This window comes from Grammomys surdaster, unplaced genomic scaffold (assembly GCF_004785775.1).
Source record: "Grammomys surdaster isolate TR1022 unplaced genomic scaffold, NIH_TR_1.0 364, whole genome shotgun sequence".
Lineage (NCBI taxonomy): Eukaryota > Metazoa > Chordata > Mammalia > Rodentia > Muridae > Grammomys > Grammomys surdaster.
In genome coordinates this window covers 3,119,059-3,135,226 of record NW_021604783.1, presented here as the reverse complement: position 1 = coordinate 3,135,226, position 16,168 = coordinate 3,119,059, and the positions used below count along the sequence as shown (strand labels likewise).

Genomic DNA, 16,168 nt, shown 5'->3' with positions numbered 1-16,168 from the left:
CTCTAAAGCTAAAGGCGCTTGCGGCCTTGTGAAGACCTTAGCTCCATCCCTTGAACTCGAGTGGTGGGCAGAGAGCTGACTCCAACACACACACACGCACACACATACACACGCATGCACGCACACAGAGTCACACACAAAAGCATACATGCACACACATGCACACTAAATAAATGAACCTATAATTCTGAAAATTTACATTTGTAACACCATCAAAACTTTAAATAAAAATAAGGAATTATATTTCAATCATAAAATTTTCCTGTCTTAAGATGATCATGTCAGAGATCTAGCCCCAGGCTGTAAAGTCTGCCTTCTCCATGGCTTGGCTTTCTAGAAGGTGATGAGATGCCCGTGTGGTTAGGAGGACTGCTTTAGTCATCTGCTGGGAACAGGGTTTCCTTCACTGCAGCTTACTTATTTGTTTGTATGTGGCGCATGGTGGAGATCAGAGGACAACTCGAGGGCGTCAGGGTGCTCCTTGTAGTCTGTGGGTCCCAGAGTTGGCGCTCAGCCATCAGGCTTGGTGACAAGGGCCTTCACAGCTGAGCCATGTCCCTGACTCTGCCTGAAATTCCTTTTGCATTCTCTTTATATTAGTGTTTCATAAAAAAGCCTTGGGACATCATTTATGACCTAGATTTATCTGAAAGGCAGACAATAGCTAAACATTTCTTCCAAATAGAAGGCGGCTGTGTTTCTGTCCTTTGGCAGCTGTTTTCTGGAGAAATATAAGGTGCCTAACAATACATTTGGTGATTTTAGGATAAAATTGCCTCAACTCAGTAAATAATAGATAAGAAAGAAGGGAAGACTCTGAGCTGATTAAACCCGTAGAAAAACTGGAGACAGTGTCAGCTCCCACACTGATTAGCAGCCCTGGGAGTGCAGATAGCTTTATCAGGCGTACCCTTCATGTTAAGGACTGCTGCCGACCTTGAAGCATACTTTTGAAATGTCCCTGACAGTCCTCAGAATTACCTGACTTTCAGGCCTGGGAGCCTTCCAGGTCCTAATAGGATTTATACTGCCCCACAAGAGCCCCTGCCTCCTCAGATCCAAATATTTACATGCTGAAGCCCAAATGGGCTTTTAGCACATTTTCTGGCCAGATCAGCTTTGCAGATTGCACTTAATGCAAATGTGTTCCAGGTGTCCCCTGTGATTGGTTGAAAGAGCTAAGTTATCAGTCTGTGGACCGGAGGGCGGAACTTCCCCAGACCAGGACAGGGCACTGGTGCCAGCCTGCCCATCGCTTTAGTTCCTGATGTGTCTGTCCTCTCCTCCTCCTTCCTGTCAGTACCATGTGTGCACTCGGGACTGTCAGTACTGCCAGCCTCAGCTGGCCTTGCTTTGCTACATTTATTACACCTTTGGGAATATATTATAAAATAGGTTTTTTTGTTTTTTTTTTTGTTTGTTTGTTTGTTTTTTGAGACAGGGTTTCTCTGTGTAGTCCTGGCTGTCCTGGAACTCACTCTGTAGACCAGGCTGGCCTCGAACTCAGAAATCCGCCTGCCTCTGCCTCCCAAGTGCTGGGATAAAAAGCGTGCGCCACCACCCCCCGGCATAAAATAGCTTTTAAAAAAAAAAGTAATCCTCCAAATGGAGTTTGAAGGGAGTTATATTTGTCAATAGAATTTGTGCTCTTGAAATTTATTGACAAAATTCTGTCAAGACTGAATATCATTTTTAAAAAGTTTTTTTTAAAAAAAGAAAAACAAAACAATAATAACTGTGCTCTTTAGAACAACCTCAGGAGATACAGTCCAAATTCATTCTGCTGACTGACACAATTTGATAATTTACCTTCAAGTTATTTTTTAAAACCCTGTCAAGATGAGAAAAATTCAGGGCTATTTTGGTGTGTTATTGGCCAGTGTTCTTGCTCCACTGAGCTTGTCCGGATAGTTGTAAATAGAGACAAATTCAACCTCTCCAGTTTGAAAACATGGGAGAATATATTTAGACTACCAGAAATGTCTCTATGTATTCAAACCCTCCACCCTCTCTGATGGCTGTAACAGGTTTTGGTGAAATTTGACTTCAGCATGGATGGCCACTGTGTTACCTGCTAAGCCATGCAATTTTGTGTTGCTACAGTGGCTCCCTTCAGCAGAAGCCTGGGATGTTTCTATTTGTTTTGACCCTCTCAAAGGGGAAAGACTGGACTCTTAGCGTTTACCACAGTATATTGTTATAATGATTCAGCTGATCTCTGTTTATTTACTTTTTTTTTCTTTTGAGACATCTTCAAACTCTTTAGCCTAGGCTGGCCTAGAACTTGGTGGCAATACTCCTGCTTCAGCGTCCTAAGTGTTGGGATTGTAGTAATGTGCTCCCAAGCCTGGCTGTGCCTAATTCTCAAATTGAACTTCTCAGGGGTATGGATTCATAAGAAAAAAAAAAGCCACCCATGGTTTAACATCACCAAAGGTATCCATCAGGGGTGTTGAAACTGTTGCACCTGGATAAGGGGGCTGAGGTTCCTCCTTGCTTGGATGATATTTTTATCATTAGTAATTAATATTTATTTTTTTGCCAGGCAATGGTGGCGCACGCCTTTAATCCCAGCACTTGGGAGGCAGAGGCAGGCGGATTTCTGAGTTTGAGAGTTCGAGGCCAGCCTGGTCTACAGAGTGAGTTCCAGGACAGCCAGGGCTACACAGAGAAACCCTGTCTCGAAAAACCAAAAAACAATATTTATTTTTGTTAGCACACTGTCCACTGCTGTTAACTCCCACAGATCAATACAACCCCTTCAAACAGTACTTTTCCTCAGCATTACTGTAAGGTCCTGCACATGTTGTGGGTCTCACGCTCTCTGAAGCTGCTTCATTAGTGAGTGAAATTGCTTCAAGATTTGCTTCAGAAAAGTCTCGTGGAATTTCCCCAAGTCTCTCTGACTATTTTTTTTTAATATTTACTTATTTATTTTATGTATAAAGTAATGAGTTCGTTGTAGCTGTCTCCAGACACGCCAAAAGAGGGCATCAGTCCCTTGACCGATGCTTGGGAGCCACCGTGTGGGTGCTGGGAATTGAACTCAGGACCTCTGAAAGAGTAGACAGTGCTCTTAACCACTAAGCCACCTCTCCAGCCTGTCTGACTTTTTAAGTGTCATTAACACTGAACTTCAACCTCAGCCCTCTTATGTATTAATTAGTTAATCAATCAGTCAATCAATCCATCAGTCACTTCCTCTGACTTCCTTTTCGTTGGTTTCCATCTTCGTTGTGGTCAAGCGCATCCTTTGGTAGTTCTCAAGGAAGCGACGCCCGGGAGCTGAACTCTGAGCTCTTGCATGGCTGGCAGCTACTCTGTTCTGCCTTCGTATTAGTACACTTGCCAGGGTTGCAGTTCTAGGTTGAAAAACTATTTTCCCTGGTTTCTGCCTTTATTTCCTACTTCAAAGACATTCATTCAATGTCTGGTGTGCCACTGTTGATTTGTAGTTCAGAGAGGCTTATTCATTTTGAAGAAATTTTAACAGCTTTATAAATAATGCCTATGTCAGTGAACATATTCCCTGTTTAAAACACTCAAGAGACAGAAAAGCCGTTTATCTTCCGCAGGCTCTTAAAACATACATCACAAATAAATGAGCTTTTGAAATAGTTTTATTCTTTAAATTATTCTCCTTTTAAGGTGAAAATAGAATTCTCTAGAAAGTTTAAGATGTGATATTATCTTTTATATCACTCATTGACTGCAGATGGACAAAAAAGTATATCTGTGTATGTATATATAATACGTGTGTGTATGTATAATGTGTGTGTTTGTGTATGATATGTGTGTAGTTTAATATGTGTGCATTTGTTTATAATGTATGTGTATAACATGTGTATAACATATGTGTGCTTGTGTATGTGTATATATATAAAGTTTTGAGTCAGCATTTTGTGTGTGCAGGCAGGGTGGCCTTGAATTTCTTATGTTACTAAGGACGACCTTAATGTCCTGCCTGATTTGTCTGCCTGTACCACACACATGCTAGGATTAGAAGTGTCTGTCACCAGGTTGCTTAATTTCGTCCTTTACATTTAGGTCTTAAATCCATTTGAAATTTACTGTGGTGTAGGGAAGATGTTATAGATTCAACCTCTGTTTTTTATGTTTTTAAATAGATTGAAAGCAAATTGACCTAATCTTGCTAGTTTATTTATTTTTCTACACTGCTAGAGGGTTTTGTACATGCGAGGCAAGCACGTTGCCACTAGCTAGACCCAGACATTTATTGAGTTGCTATATTTATAATAATAATAAAAAACCTCTCCCAGCACATCTCTATTTTTGGATTCACTCTTCTGGCTTATTCATGTGCAAGAACCAAACTGTTTTAATTATTGGCCTCATTTCTCTCTCTCTCTCTCTCTTCCCCTCTCCCTCTCTCTCTGTCTCTCTCTCTCTCTTTCAATTTCTTAGCTATTTTTGATATGTATTTCTCATAAGAATTTTTTAAACAATTTATTTAGTTCCCAGAATAGTCACATTCCTATTTTTATTAGAATATGGATTGGGTTAAATTTATAGGTCAGGTTTGGGAGAGTGAAAATCTCGATGATGTTGAGTATTTCTGTACAGAGGCGGCGTGTTCCCTTCAACTGGCGTCCTTTTGCTCGTAGGTCAGTTTTCAGTACAAACCGTTTCTGCTACATTATCCTCCCGTAGGTGCCATTGTTCTCTTCCTCTGTGACAAGGTCCATCTTATTATGATTTCTATAGCAAAAAAATTTTGTTTCCCCACCAGAATAGATTACAGATGACCTCAGAGCTGACATTAAATTAATAAACCATATACTTTGAGTAAAATTATCCAAAAACACATCTTCAATAGTTACAGCCTTTACTTAATTTCAGTGTATAAGAGCCAGACATCCAAAGTATACTAGTCTTTTCTAGGTTTGTAGAAGCAGGAGGATCAGGAGGTCGAGGTTATTCTTGGCTACATTGTGAATTCAAGGCCAGCTGGGGCTTCATGAGACACCATTTCAAAAAAAAAAAATCACAAAACCCAAATCAAACCCAAACCACTGTTTTTCAACAGAGTTCATGCTAACAACACTGTACAAGCCGCACTGACGTCTTAGAGGCAGAGCACTCTGAGATTTCCTGTGGGTCTCAGTCTAGTCAGTGTTTCTTGGAGTTAAGAACATTTCATTCTGAAAAAGGAGAGGATCCTTTAAGGCAGCCTTTCTGTCTGGATGCCAGTCAGGAGTATATCAAATGGCGTGTGTGTGTGTGTGTGTGTGTGTGTGTGTGTTTGTGTGTATGCATGCGCATGTGCGCATCTGAGCCAAAAGGCAGCCCAGTCCCAGAAATAATTTAGCAGCAAATATATACATATATACAGCTTGCTGCTGTCCTTGGTCATTTGACCTGACTGACCCTGTCTTCCAGTGCATACAACCTACTTTCACATGGATTTTGTTGTTGTTATTGCCGCTGTTTGTTTGTTTTCAAGACAGGATTTCTTTTTTTGTGTAGCTCTGGCTGTCCTGGAATGATCTCTGTAGACCAGGCTGGCCTTGAACTCACAGAGATCCACTTGTCCCCCAGTCCTGGGATTAAAGGCATGCACTACTGCTGTCCGTCTTCAATTATCATTTTATGTGTATAAGTATTTGTATGTATGTCAGAAGGTCAGAAGCAGATATGAGATCCCCTGGATTTGGAGTTACAGAGGGTTGTGAGCTGCCATGTGGGTGCTCAGAATCGAATTTGGGTTCTCTGCAAGAGCAGCTAGTTTTCTTAACCACTGGGCCATTTCTTTTGCTCTAAGAATATGTTTTATTATAAAATATATCATACACAGAGAGACATACTTAAAACGTGCATGTTTAGTTTAACAAATAGCTACATAAAGCACACACGGCCTGCTCTGCTGCTTTGGTGGCGGAGAGAACATTGCCCTCAGTTTAGAAGCCACCGGCTGAGTAGTGTAGCCAGTAAGAGTTGGTGATGATGTAAAAAATGTTAGGTGTTTGTATAAGAACTGACATTCTGAGTTGAACATGATGTCATATGCCTTTAATCCCAGTGCTTAGGTGGCAGAGACAGGCAGACCTCTGTGAGTTCAAGGCCAGTCTGGCCTACAGAATGAGTTCCAGGACAGCCAGGACTCTGTTTTAAAAAAAGAAGAAGGAGGAAGGGGAGGAGGAGGAGGAAGAGGAGGAAGAGGAGGAGGAGGAGGAGGAGGAGGAGGAGGAGGAACAAATTGACTTTGTTGGTCTGTGTTGTTGAAAAGTCAGAAAATGTAGCCATATGAGGTCCATATCCTATATGGTGACAACTGTGACTCTAGCCCTTTAAGATGGAATATGTTTTCAAGTTTTAGGCAAATTTCTATCACCATTTATCATGACATTGGAGTTACATAGTCTTTGGATAGAACTGAGTTTTGCTTTACAAAACCAAAAGTTAGTAGTTAGTGGTGGGTAGGGTGTTAGAAAGTTGAGATTGTGGGAGGACATACATGTGGCCTTTGGACCAAGCATAGATGTGGGTAGTGCTTTTCCTTGGTGCTCTTCCTGTGTGCTGTCTTCCTGCCTGATGTTTTCTCGTGTGCTGTTCTTCCTGGGGTGATCCTATTCTGGGGTGGTCCTCTTCCTGGAGTGCTCTTCTTCCTGGGTGATCCTATTCTGGGATGGTCTTCTTCCTGGGGTGGTCCTTTTCCTGGGGTGCTCCTATTCTGGGGTGGTCCTCTTCCTGGAGTGCTCTTCTTCCTGGGCGATCCTATTCTGGGATGGTCCTCTTCCTGGGGTGGTCTTTTTCCTGGGGTGCTCCTATTCTGGGGTGGTCCTCTTCCTGGGGTGCTCCTCTTTCTGGGGTGCTCGTATTCTGGGATGATCCTCTTCCTTAGAGGCTGCTCTTCCCTGAGACAGGAGCTCCAAGTTTGACAATGCTTCCTCTTGTCTGTGGACACACTGAGCTGGAGATGTCTGTGGGACAAGCTGGGGAGACCTGGGAACTGATCAGCTTTTAGAGGCAACTGAAGCCATGGGTTTCAGTTACTCACCCTGGGAGAGTGACTGGAAATGAACAAACTTCAGGGGTCCCCATTTAAGTGGGCTATGGAGGCAACAAATTCTTTCCTGTACTCTAGTGAAAGGATCCCAAGACACCTCAGAAAGGACAGTTCCTACTGAAGAGAAGATCAAAGGAGAGAACTTGGGGAAAGGCTGGGTCCAAAGAAAGTGGAGCATTCACTATAACATCAAAGCCTACAGAGAAGGGCTGGAGAAGCGGCTGAGTAGTTGAGTGCTGGCTGCTCTTCCAGAGAGCTTGAGTCCCAGAGCACCCATGTGGCAGCTCACAACTGTCTGCAGCTGTAGTTCTAGGGATCCAGTGCCGCCTTCTGGCTTCCCAGAAGTGGTGTGTAGATATGCAGGTAAAACAGCCATACACACAAACTAAAATTAAACAATAATTTTAAAAAGCCTACACAGAAGTCAGGGACGATAAGAGCAAGAAGCCATGACATCTCATTGGATGTAGCTGTGGGAGTTCTTGGTGAGTCAGGAGGCAGGGCTGGGAGAAGAAAGGAAGCCAAAGTCTCCTTTCCAGAGCAATCCTTAAAGAGGCAGGCTCTGAGGGGAGGGCCGAGGACGTACCTGCAGGATACAGCAGCCAAAAGAAGGTTGTTTTTATTATCATTTGAGACTGTGGAATTTTGGTCATATTCCAATGGTGGGAGGGAACTCCTGTATTGGTGTGGCAGAGCTTGAGAGTGTGTCTGAGGGAGAGCAGAGCCCCAGGAAGCGTTAGTACAGAGAGCAGTGACTCTGAGGTCATAAACCCGAAGAGAGCCCAGTCCCAAGAGATAGGTCAATTCATGGTCTGTAGCAGGAAGCAGAAGCGGCTCTCAGGTGATGTCTTTCTGCTGGGGAGAGAAGACCAGCTCTGAGAGGAGTGACATTTACAGTGACTGAAGAGATATTTAATTGTCAAAGTTTTTTTCCCATTCTTGTAGGCTGCTGCTTTGAGCAAATGATGCTGACCATTGCTGATACGGAAAGTTTATTTTAGTGAGGTCCCAGTTATGAATCGTTGATCTTGGTGACTTTGGTATTGGTGCTGTTCAGAAAAGCCTTTCTTGAGTTGAAGCCTATCACACACTTCCTGTTCTGTCAGAGTCAGGGTATCTGGTCTCAGGTCGACCAGCTTTGGAATTGAGTTTTTTCCGGATGGAGAGATGCAGATCTGTTTTCATTCTTCTCTCTGAAGCTGTTCAGTTTGACTAGCACTGTTGTTGAAGATGGTATCTTTTCTCCCCTTTTTTTTTTCTTCTTCTTACTAAAAATCAGCTGTCAGCCAGATGTGGAGACCGCAATGCTCTTTTAATTCCAGCACCTGAGAGACAGAGGCAGGTGGATCTCTATGAGTTCAAGGCTGGCCTGGTCTACATAGTAAGTTCTAGGACAGCCAGGGCTACACTGAGAAACCCTGTCTCAAACAAAAACAAAAACTAAGAAACAAACAAACCAATCAGCTGTCTACAGCTGGAGTTATGTCCAGGTCTTCAATTTTACTCCGTTGGTCAATGTGTCTGTTCTCAGGCAGATATCACAGTGTGTTTTGTCAGGATCCCTCTGGGAGATCTGGACGAAGGAGTAAGAGAGTAACTAGGAAGGACACAGGATGTAGCCTGGAGAGCCAGGCTGGCTGGCCGGACTAATCTGTGATCTTTATCAGCATCACTCAGCCTGGAGGATAATAGATTTCACCTACACCCCACACCCTGGCCTGGAACCCGAAATGTAGATCAGATCTGCCCCAAACTGGCTTCAATATGTCTGCCTTTGCCTTCCGAGTGCTGGGATTAAAAGCATTCACTAACATGCCTGGCTTGTGCAGGAGATTTTGTGAGATGTTTAGCTGAAGGATAAGAGTGGGGACTGGCAAGAAAGTGGTTGAGATGCGGGGCTGGGCCTGGAGGCTGCAGCTCAGTGCAGTTGAGAGACGGTATGTGCTGCTTAGCACGGAGCCTTGCTTCCATCCCCAGCACAGACAACAAAATCTGAAATAAAGGGCAGCCGGGTCCATGGCGGAAGTGAGTGGGGAGGAAGTAAACGTGGTTGCCTGAAGGATTTTGTGAGGTCAGAGAGCAGGTGGTTTGGATAATCTTGAAGCAGCTGGGCATAGGAAGTTTTAGACCCGAGGAAGGGTCCGTGGGCGTGGCAGGGCAGCGGCAGATGGAAGAGGCCAGGGATGCCGGGAATTGGGCTGCACGCTCCAGGATGCCATTAATAAATGAAATTAATTATTATTTTCAACACAGCATTCCCTCTAGTACACGATCAATGTAAAATTGTTAATGAGGCACTTTCTATTTTGTCTCTGTAGACACTCTCCTCTACCTTATACCTCTGTGTCCTCCTTTTTCCTGTCTTCTGAGAGGTCTCAGTCCATTTTACCCTGTTCATATCTGGATTTCTGAGTGTTTCTGCTGTCATTTTGAACTTTGACTGTGAACCAAACACGCAACAAGAAGAGAACAAACGATGTGCTCTGAGGGGACATGGGAAACAGCAGAGCTGCCACCAAGGCGCTCAGAGAAATGAGAATCCATAAGACAAAACCGGGACGCTGTGGGAGGGACACCAGCGACGCTCTCACAGCTAGTGTGTTTGTGATACCAGCCCTTGGGAGATGGAGGCTGGAATATCAGTTCCAGGTCAGCCTTGGTGTGTTCATGGCCAGCCTGGGTAGCCTGAGATCCTCTCAAAACACAAACGCAAGCAAACAAGAGCCCTTGCCCGTTGGAAAAGGAATAGAACGGCTCCACATTCACCTTGTGGGAAAGGATCTGGAAGCTGATTGGAAGCTTGGGAAGGAGTGGGCGGGGCTTGTCTACAGTAAATGTTGCCTGTCAATGGGGCAGCTATTGGAGGAATATTCTCAAAGTCTTCATTCTTAGACATTTCCTCCCAGGTTGATCAGAGGCCACAGAAAGGAATCTTCCAAACAGGGTCCTTTCTTGGTGTACTGTACGCCCGCACATACATACTGCTGTCTACTGCCAGAATGTGTGAATGCTCTCAGTGAGCAAGAATGCTAGGGTCTGATGGGCAGTGGTGGCGCACGCCTTTAATCCCAGCACTTGGGAGGCAGAGGCAGGTGGATTTCGGAGTTCCAGGCCAGCCTGGTCTACAGAGTGAGTTCCAGGACAGCCAGGGCTACACAGAGAAACCCTATCTTGAAAAACAAACAACAACAACAACAAAAAGAATGCTAGGGTCTTAACCCAGAGCTTGTGAAGGGCCACGTACATCCTGCGCACTCTCGCACTCTCGGTATACGACGCTGCTTCCTGGCCTCGGGGGTCCCCGGTCACGGTCATCTCCTGGTTCTCATTGAGCTGTCCTCATTAGCCAACAAGGCTTCAGCAGTTGCTGTTGCTGTGGAGTAACCCCTGCTCTGTAGAGTCGGGGAAGGACACAGGGAAGCTGCTTCTTGAATTCCCCACTGGTCTTCCTGTTTGAATCTCACTTTCCAAGTTCCTTCTGTTCAGTCTCTGAACCTGGAGTCCCTATTCCATTTCTGTCAAGACATTCCTTTCGTGCCCCTCCGCGCCCCCAATCCTCTCTGCACTGTTGGCAGTACCCTGAGCTGCTCTGCTTCCTCCCCCAGGGCACTCCTGATCCTTTTTGTGGAAATTGACTACTGGGAGCGGCTGCTGTTCGAGACGCCCCACTATGTGATGAACGTGGCGGAGCGCAGCGAGGACCTGCGCATTCTCCGGGAGAACCTGCTCCTTGTCGCTCGAGACTACAACAGGTGGGCTCCATCCTCATCCCAGCCTTGTGTTCACTGCGGCTGCCTGACAGTGAAGCTTCCGGAAGCTTCCCACCCATCATGTTTCTTCCATCCTGAAAAATGACTTCCCATTCCCCGCTCTTACGTCCACACAGCTGGTTCTATCCCTTATAGCGATGGGGTGGTTTGGAAGTAACCAAATTCATGGCTCACAGTTCTGGAAGCTCTGGAGGTCAAGATCAAGGCTGGGGGGCTGGATCCAGTGTCAGGTGAAGTTCTCTGCCTCCTGACTTCTAAATGGCCACCCTTACAGTGTCCTCTGTGGTACAATGAGACAGGAGCTGTATTAGGTCTCTTACTCAAGGCACCAACCCCATTCACGACAGCTTCACCCTTCCCAACGCCTGTAATACCACAGCAGAAGTTAAAGATTTTAACAGACAGATTTTGGGAAGACACAATTGTACAGGCCTTTCTTACCTCAGTGACAGTCCAAGGGGATGGAAACCTGTAGTTTGGTCTGACTGTCTAGAAAGGCTATATTCAGTGTGGTAGCCTCTAGCTGCATGCCGGCATTCCCATTTCAATTATGGAATTAAAAAGTTCCCCACGGGCACACGCCACTTTTCAAGCTCTGCTTGACTGACTACTGTTGGACGACTCACTTCACATTGTCATTTACTTACTTAATGTGTATGGGTGTTTTCTCTGTGCACTACGTAGGCCGGGTGCCTGAGGAGGCCAGAAGAGATCAGAGTTACAGATGGTTGTGAATCACCGTGTAGGGGCTGGGAATTGAGCCAGAGTCCTTAGCAAAAACAAATGGTCTTAACTGTCCAGCCACTTCTCCAGCCAGGGTGTGCAAGTGGAGGCCAGAGGACAACTCGTGGGAGTCAGTTCTCTCCTTCCACTCTGTGGGTTCCAGGAATTGAACTCAGGTCATCCGACTTAACGGCAAGTGCTTCTAACCACCGAGCAACCCCACCAGTCCCTGGCCAGCACTCTGTACATAACACGTGCACTATTGCAGTTTCTTTAGGGAGCTCCAGGCTAGGATACCAGCTTCAGAGCCTGCCAAGTTTCCTGGCATGAGGAGCCGCCTTCGCAGTTTTCTCTCCCAGCTACCAGTCTTCCCTCATTCACAGGATCATTGCCATGCTGTCCCCAGATGAGCAGGCCCTGTTCAAAGAGCGGATCCGATTCCTGGATAAGAAGATCCACCCAGGACTGAAGAAGCTGAATTGGTCCCTAAAAGGGGCCAGTGCTTTCTTCATCACCGAGTGCCGCATACATGCCAGCAAGGTAGGCCATGGCCAGCAGACACTGAAGGGCTGTAAGGCTGGTGGAAGGTGGACACCCAGGTCTTAGATGATGGAGGGAGCCCCAGGAAGTATTACAAAATAAATTAAATATGCTGGGGGAGAACTCCCTCCTCCCTAAAATTTGGTGTTGGGATTTGATCCTGATTATCTTATGCGTGCTAGGTAAGTATTTTCTTACTGAAGGAGAGGGATTTTTTTTTTCTTTTTCAATGTTGGAAACTCTGGCAGGAGGCTAAGGGGGGGAGTACAGTCAGGTCCATATGAGGTGCCCGCACGGTTCCAGGGGATATGTGTCATGGAAGGGCCACCCGTGATCCTGGTGTGGGCCTGACCCCAGGTGCAGATGATTGTGAACGACTTCAAGGCCTCCACCCTGACCATCGGCTGGAAGGCCCAGGAGATGTCGGAACTGCTGCTGGTACGAATCACTGGCAAACAGGTGTACCGGGACCTGGAGTTTGAGGAGGCCCAGAGAGAGCACCGGATGATCGTACAACGGAAGCTGGTGAGCCTGCACCAGGATGTGGTGAACATCATGACCAACTCCTATGAGGTGTTCAAGAACGATGGCCCCGAGGTAGGTGCCCTGTGACCAGGAAAACCCACACGCATGCCCTCCTCCCGTGCTACTGTGGCCCTTTCACTAACTGTGCTTTTCAAATATCCGGCGCTGGTCCCAAATTCAGTTCACCTTCAGTATTTCAAGTCTCTTCTCATAGCTTCCGGAATCTTGTCTCTCTTTCTTTAAAGATTTATTTTTATGTTACCTGTACATAGGTACACCATGTGTATGCCTGCTACACTCAGAGGCCAGAGGAAGGCATCAGGTCCCCTGGAACTGAAGTTACAGATGGTTATGAGCTGCCATGTGGGTGCTAGGAACTGAACCTAGGTCCTCTTCAAGAGTGCCCAGTGCTCTGACCACTGAGCAGCCCCACCCCACCTGACCCTGCATTTCTGTAGCTGTCTTTCTCTTGCTCACACTGGCCTGTGCTCAGTTCCCAGGCCCTGTGCTGGTCCCTCCAGAGGAACCTCTTTCTCCTCTTCCCCAGATTCAGCAGCAGTGGCTGCTCTACACCATACGGCTGGATCACATGATGGAGGACGCCTTGCGCCTGAATGTGAAGTGGTCCCTGCTGGAACTTTCCAAGGCCATCAACGGGGATGGGAAGACCACTCCAAACCCACTCTTCAGAGTCCTTGTCATTTTACAGAACGATGCGCAGGGAGGTGGGGCACAGGTAAGGACCGCTGAGCCTCTGACACCTCAAAAACTACCACACCCCAGTCTTCAGTTTCTTTTAATTATTTTTTTAAAAAATTTTAATTTTTAAAAATTAAAATATAATCACAGTATTTCTCCACTTCTCTTTCCTCTTCCCAATGCCTTCCATGTTCCCACTTCGCTCTCTCTCGAATTCATGACCCCTTTAACTATTGTATATGCATGTGTACGCGTGTATATATATCATCTATAAACAGACTCGGCAGGTTATATGTATCCATGCATTATGTATGCATTTATTATATATGCACATGTGCTAGTCTGTCTAGTGTGGTTTGTATGTCTATGCTTTCATGGTGGACCCCTTGGTATAAGATAACCAGTTGAAGGATTCATTCTTTTTTTTTTCTTTAAAGTTATTTATTTTATGTGTGGGAGTACCCTGTCACTCTCTTCAGACACACCAGAAGAGGGCATTAGATTGCTGGGAATTGAACTCAGGACCTCTTAAAGGCTAAGTTCCTTTTTGAAATATGTATGGGTGTTTTGCCTGTGTGTATGTATGATGTGTGTATGTAGAGGCCAGAAAATTCCTTAGAATTGGAGTTACAGATGGTTATGAGCCACCATGTGGGTACGAGGAATTGAACCCAGGACCTCTGAAGAACAGCCAGTGCTCTTAACCACCGAGCCATCTCTCCAGCCCCTCTTCTTCCCTATTCTTAAAGGTCATCATCATCCTCAGCCTGCAGGCCCAGTTCTGAGGTGTTGAGCCTTAGAGGCCTTGAGGCATGTGTCTCCAGTGAGCTGTGCTTAGCTCCTCTGTGCTTTCTCCCGCAGGTGGAATTCTCCCCAACTCTGCAGACCCTTGCGAGTGTGGTCAATGACATAGGCAGCCACCTCTTCTCCACCATCTCTGTCTTCCGCCACCTCCCCGATATCCTCACCAAACGCAAGATGAATCGAGAACCCATTCATGTACTTGTGGGTAAGTGGGCTTTGGGGAGGCACACAGTGGGCGAGCTGTAGGGAGAGATGGGGTATTTCCCTCACACCGGGCCGGTGGTCTCTATGGCTGGTGGGAAACCCAGCCAATGGGGTCACTGAAGAAGGAGCAGGGACAGGAAGGAGACTTGAGATTATGTGACTGATACCCGTGGGTTGTGAAAACTGGACTGGGGGATGAGCAAGGATAAGTTTGAGACTTACGTTGGACTTAAAGAGGCCTTGATTCCCATGGGACAGACCTCTGATCCTATGCAAGAGACTCTGGGTCACACTTGCATTGCTGCTTCCTGGGGTTCATTTCTTTCCTTCTTTCCTTCCTTCCTTCCTTCCTTTCCTTTCTCTCTCTCTCTCTCTCTCTCTCTCTCTCTCTCTCTCTCTCTCTCTCCTCTCTCTTCCCCCCCTCTCCTCTTTCCTTCCTTCCTTTTTTTTTTTTTTTTTGTTTTTCGAGACAGGGTTTCTCTGTGTAGCCCTGGCTGTCCTGGAACTCACTCTGTAGACCAGGCTGGCCTCGAACTCAGAAATCTGCCTGCCTCTGCCTCCCAAGTGCTGGGACTAAAGGCGTGCGCCACCACCGCCCGGCCCCCTTCCTTTTTTCTCTTCCCCCAAAACAGGGTTCTCTGTGTAGGCCCGGACATCCTGGAACTCTCTCTATAGACTAGGCTGACCTTGAACTCATAAGAGATCTGCCTGACTCTGCCTCCAAAGTGTGGGGATTAAAGTTGTGGCCACCACAGCCCTGATGTTTTTAAAATTCATTTACTATTGTTTTATGTATGGGTGTTTTACCTAAATGTGTGTCTGTGCACCAGGGATGTGCCTGGTGCCTACTAAGGCCAGAAAAAATGCCTTGGATCCCCTGGAACTAAAATTACAGATAGTTGTGAGCTTCTCTGTGAGTACTGGGAACAGAAGGCAGGTCCTCTTAACCACTGAGCCAGCTCTCCAGCCCCTCCCCTCTGTTTTCCAGTGCTCATGTTTGAGCACATGTATCTGTGGAAACAGGTGGAGTGGAAAGTCGTGGGCTAGGGTGGGTGTCAGTGAGAAGCATCTTCCGTGGTCCTTTGTAGAGCGAGATGAGGACATCAGGAAGATCCAGGCCCAGATCAGCAGTGGTATGACTAACAACGCAAGCCTGCTGCAGAATTACCTCAAGACCTGGGACATGTATCGGGAGATCTGGGAGATCAACAAGGACTCCTTCATTCGTCGCTACCAGCGCCTCAACCCCCCTGTCTCCTCTTTTGATGCTGACATTGCCCGGTGAGTGAGGGAAGGGAAGCATGAGTATCTACAAGTACACAGCTCACTGGAGGAGACTGGGGCCAGGAGACCTGGGAAAGGAGCCTGGGTGAGCAGCAGGCACAGACACTGTGGGCCCTGGACCACAGGAAAAGAACACTGGAGGGATCCAGAAACAGCTGGACAAAGTTTAGGGAAAGGCAGTTGTTTAGAGGAGCATCGCAAGGGTTGGTGGGTGTCTTAGGGTTTCACTGCTGTGAGCAGACACCATGACCAAGGCAACTCTTATAAGGACAACATTTAATTGGGGCTAGCTGACAGGTTCTGAAGTTCAGTCCATTATCATCAAGGTGGGAGAATGGCAGCATCCAGGAAGGCACGGTGCAGGAGGAGCTGAGAGTTCTACATCTTCATCTGAAGACTGCTAGCAGAATACTGACATCTAGACAGCTAGGATGAGGGTCTTAAAGCCCATACTCAAAGTGACACATCTTCTTCAACAGGGTCACACTTTCTAATAGTGACACTCTCTGGACCGAACATACACAAACCATCACAGTGGGGAAAGGTGAAATGCTAGACATGAGAATGGTGGGAAACTTGGGAAGAGGCAGGA

General features: G+C 46.3%; 1 protein-coding gene across 1 annotated transcript in view; it reads left to right on the top strand.

Moving 5' to 3' along the window:
* The window catches only part of Dnah2 (dynein axonemal heavy chain 2), a 121,612-nt gene that overhangs the window by 33,505 nt on the left and 71,939 nt on the right, over nt 1-16,168 (top strand). The window contains 6 exon segments of the mRNA XM_028780159.1: nt 10,633-10,779; nt 11,904-12,060; nt 12,418-12,657; nt 13,133-13,321; nt 14,146-14,293; nt 15,381-15,573. Coding sequence (XP_028635992.1) covers nt 10,633-10,779; nt 11,904-12,060; nt 12,418-12,657; nt 13,133-13,321; nt 14,146-14,293; nt 15,381-15,573 — 1,074 coding nt within the window.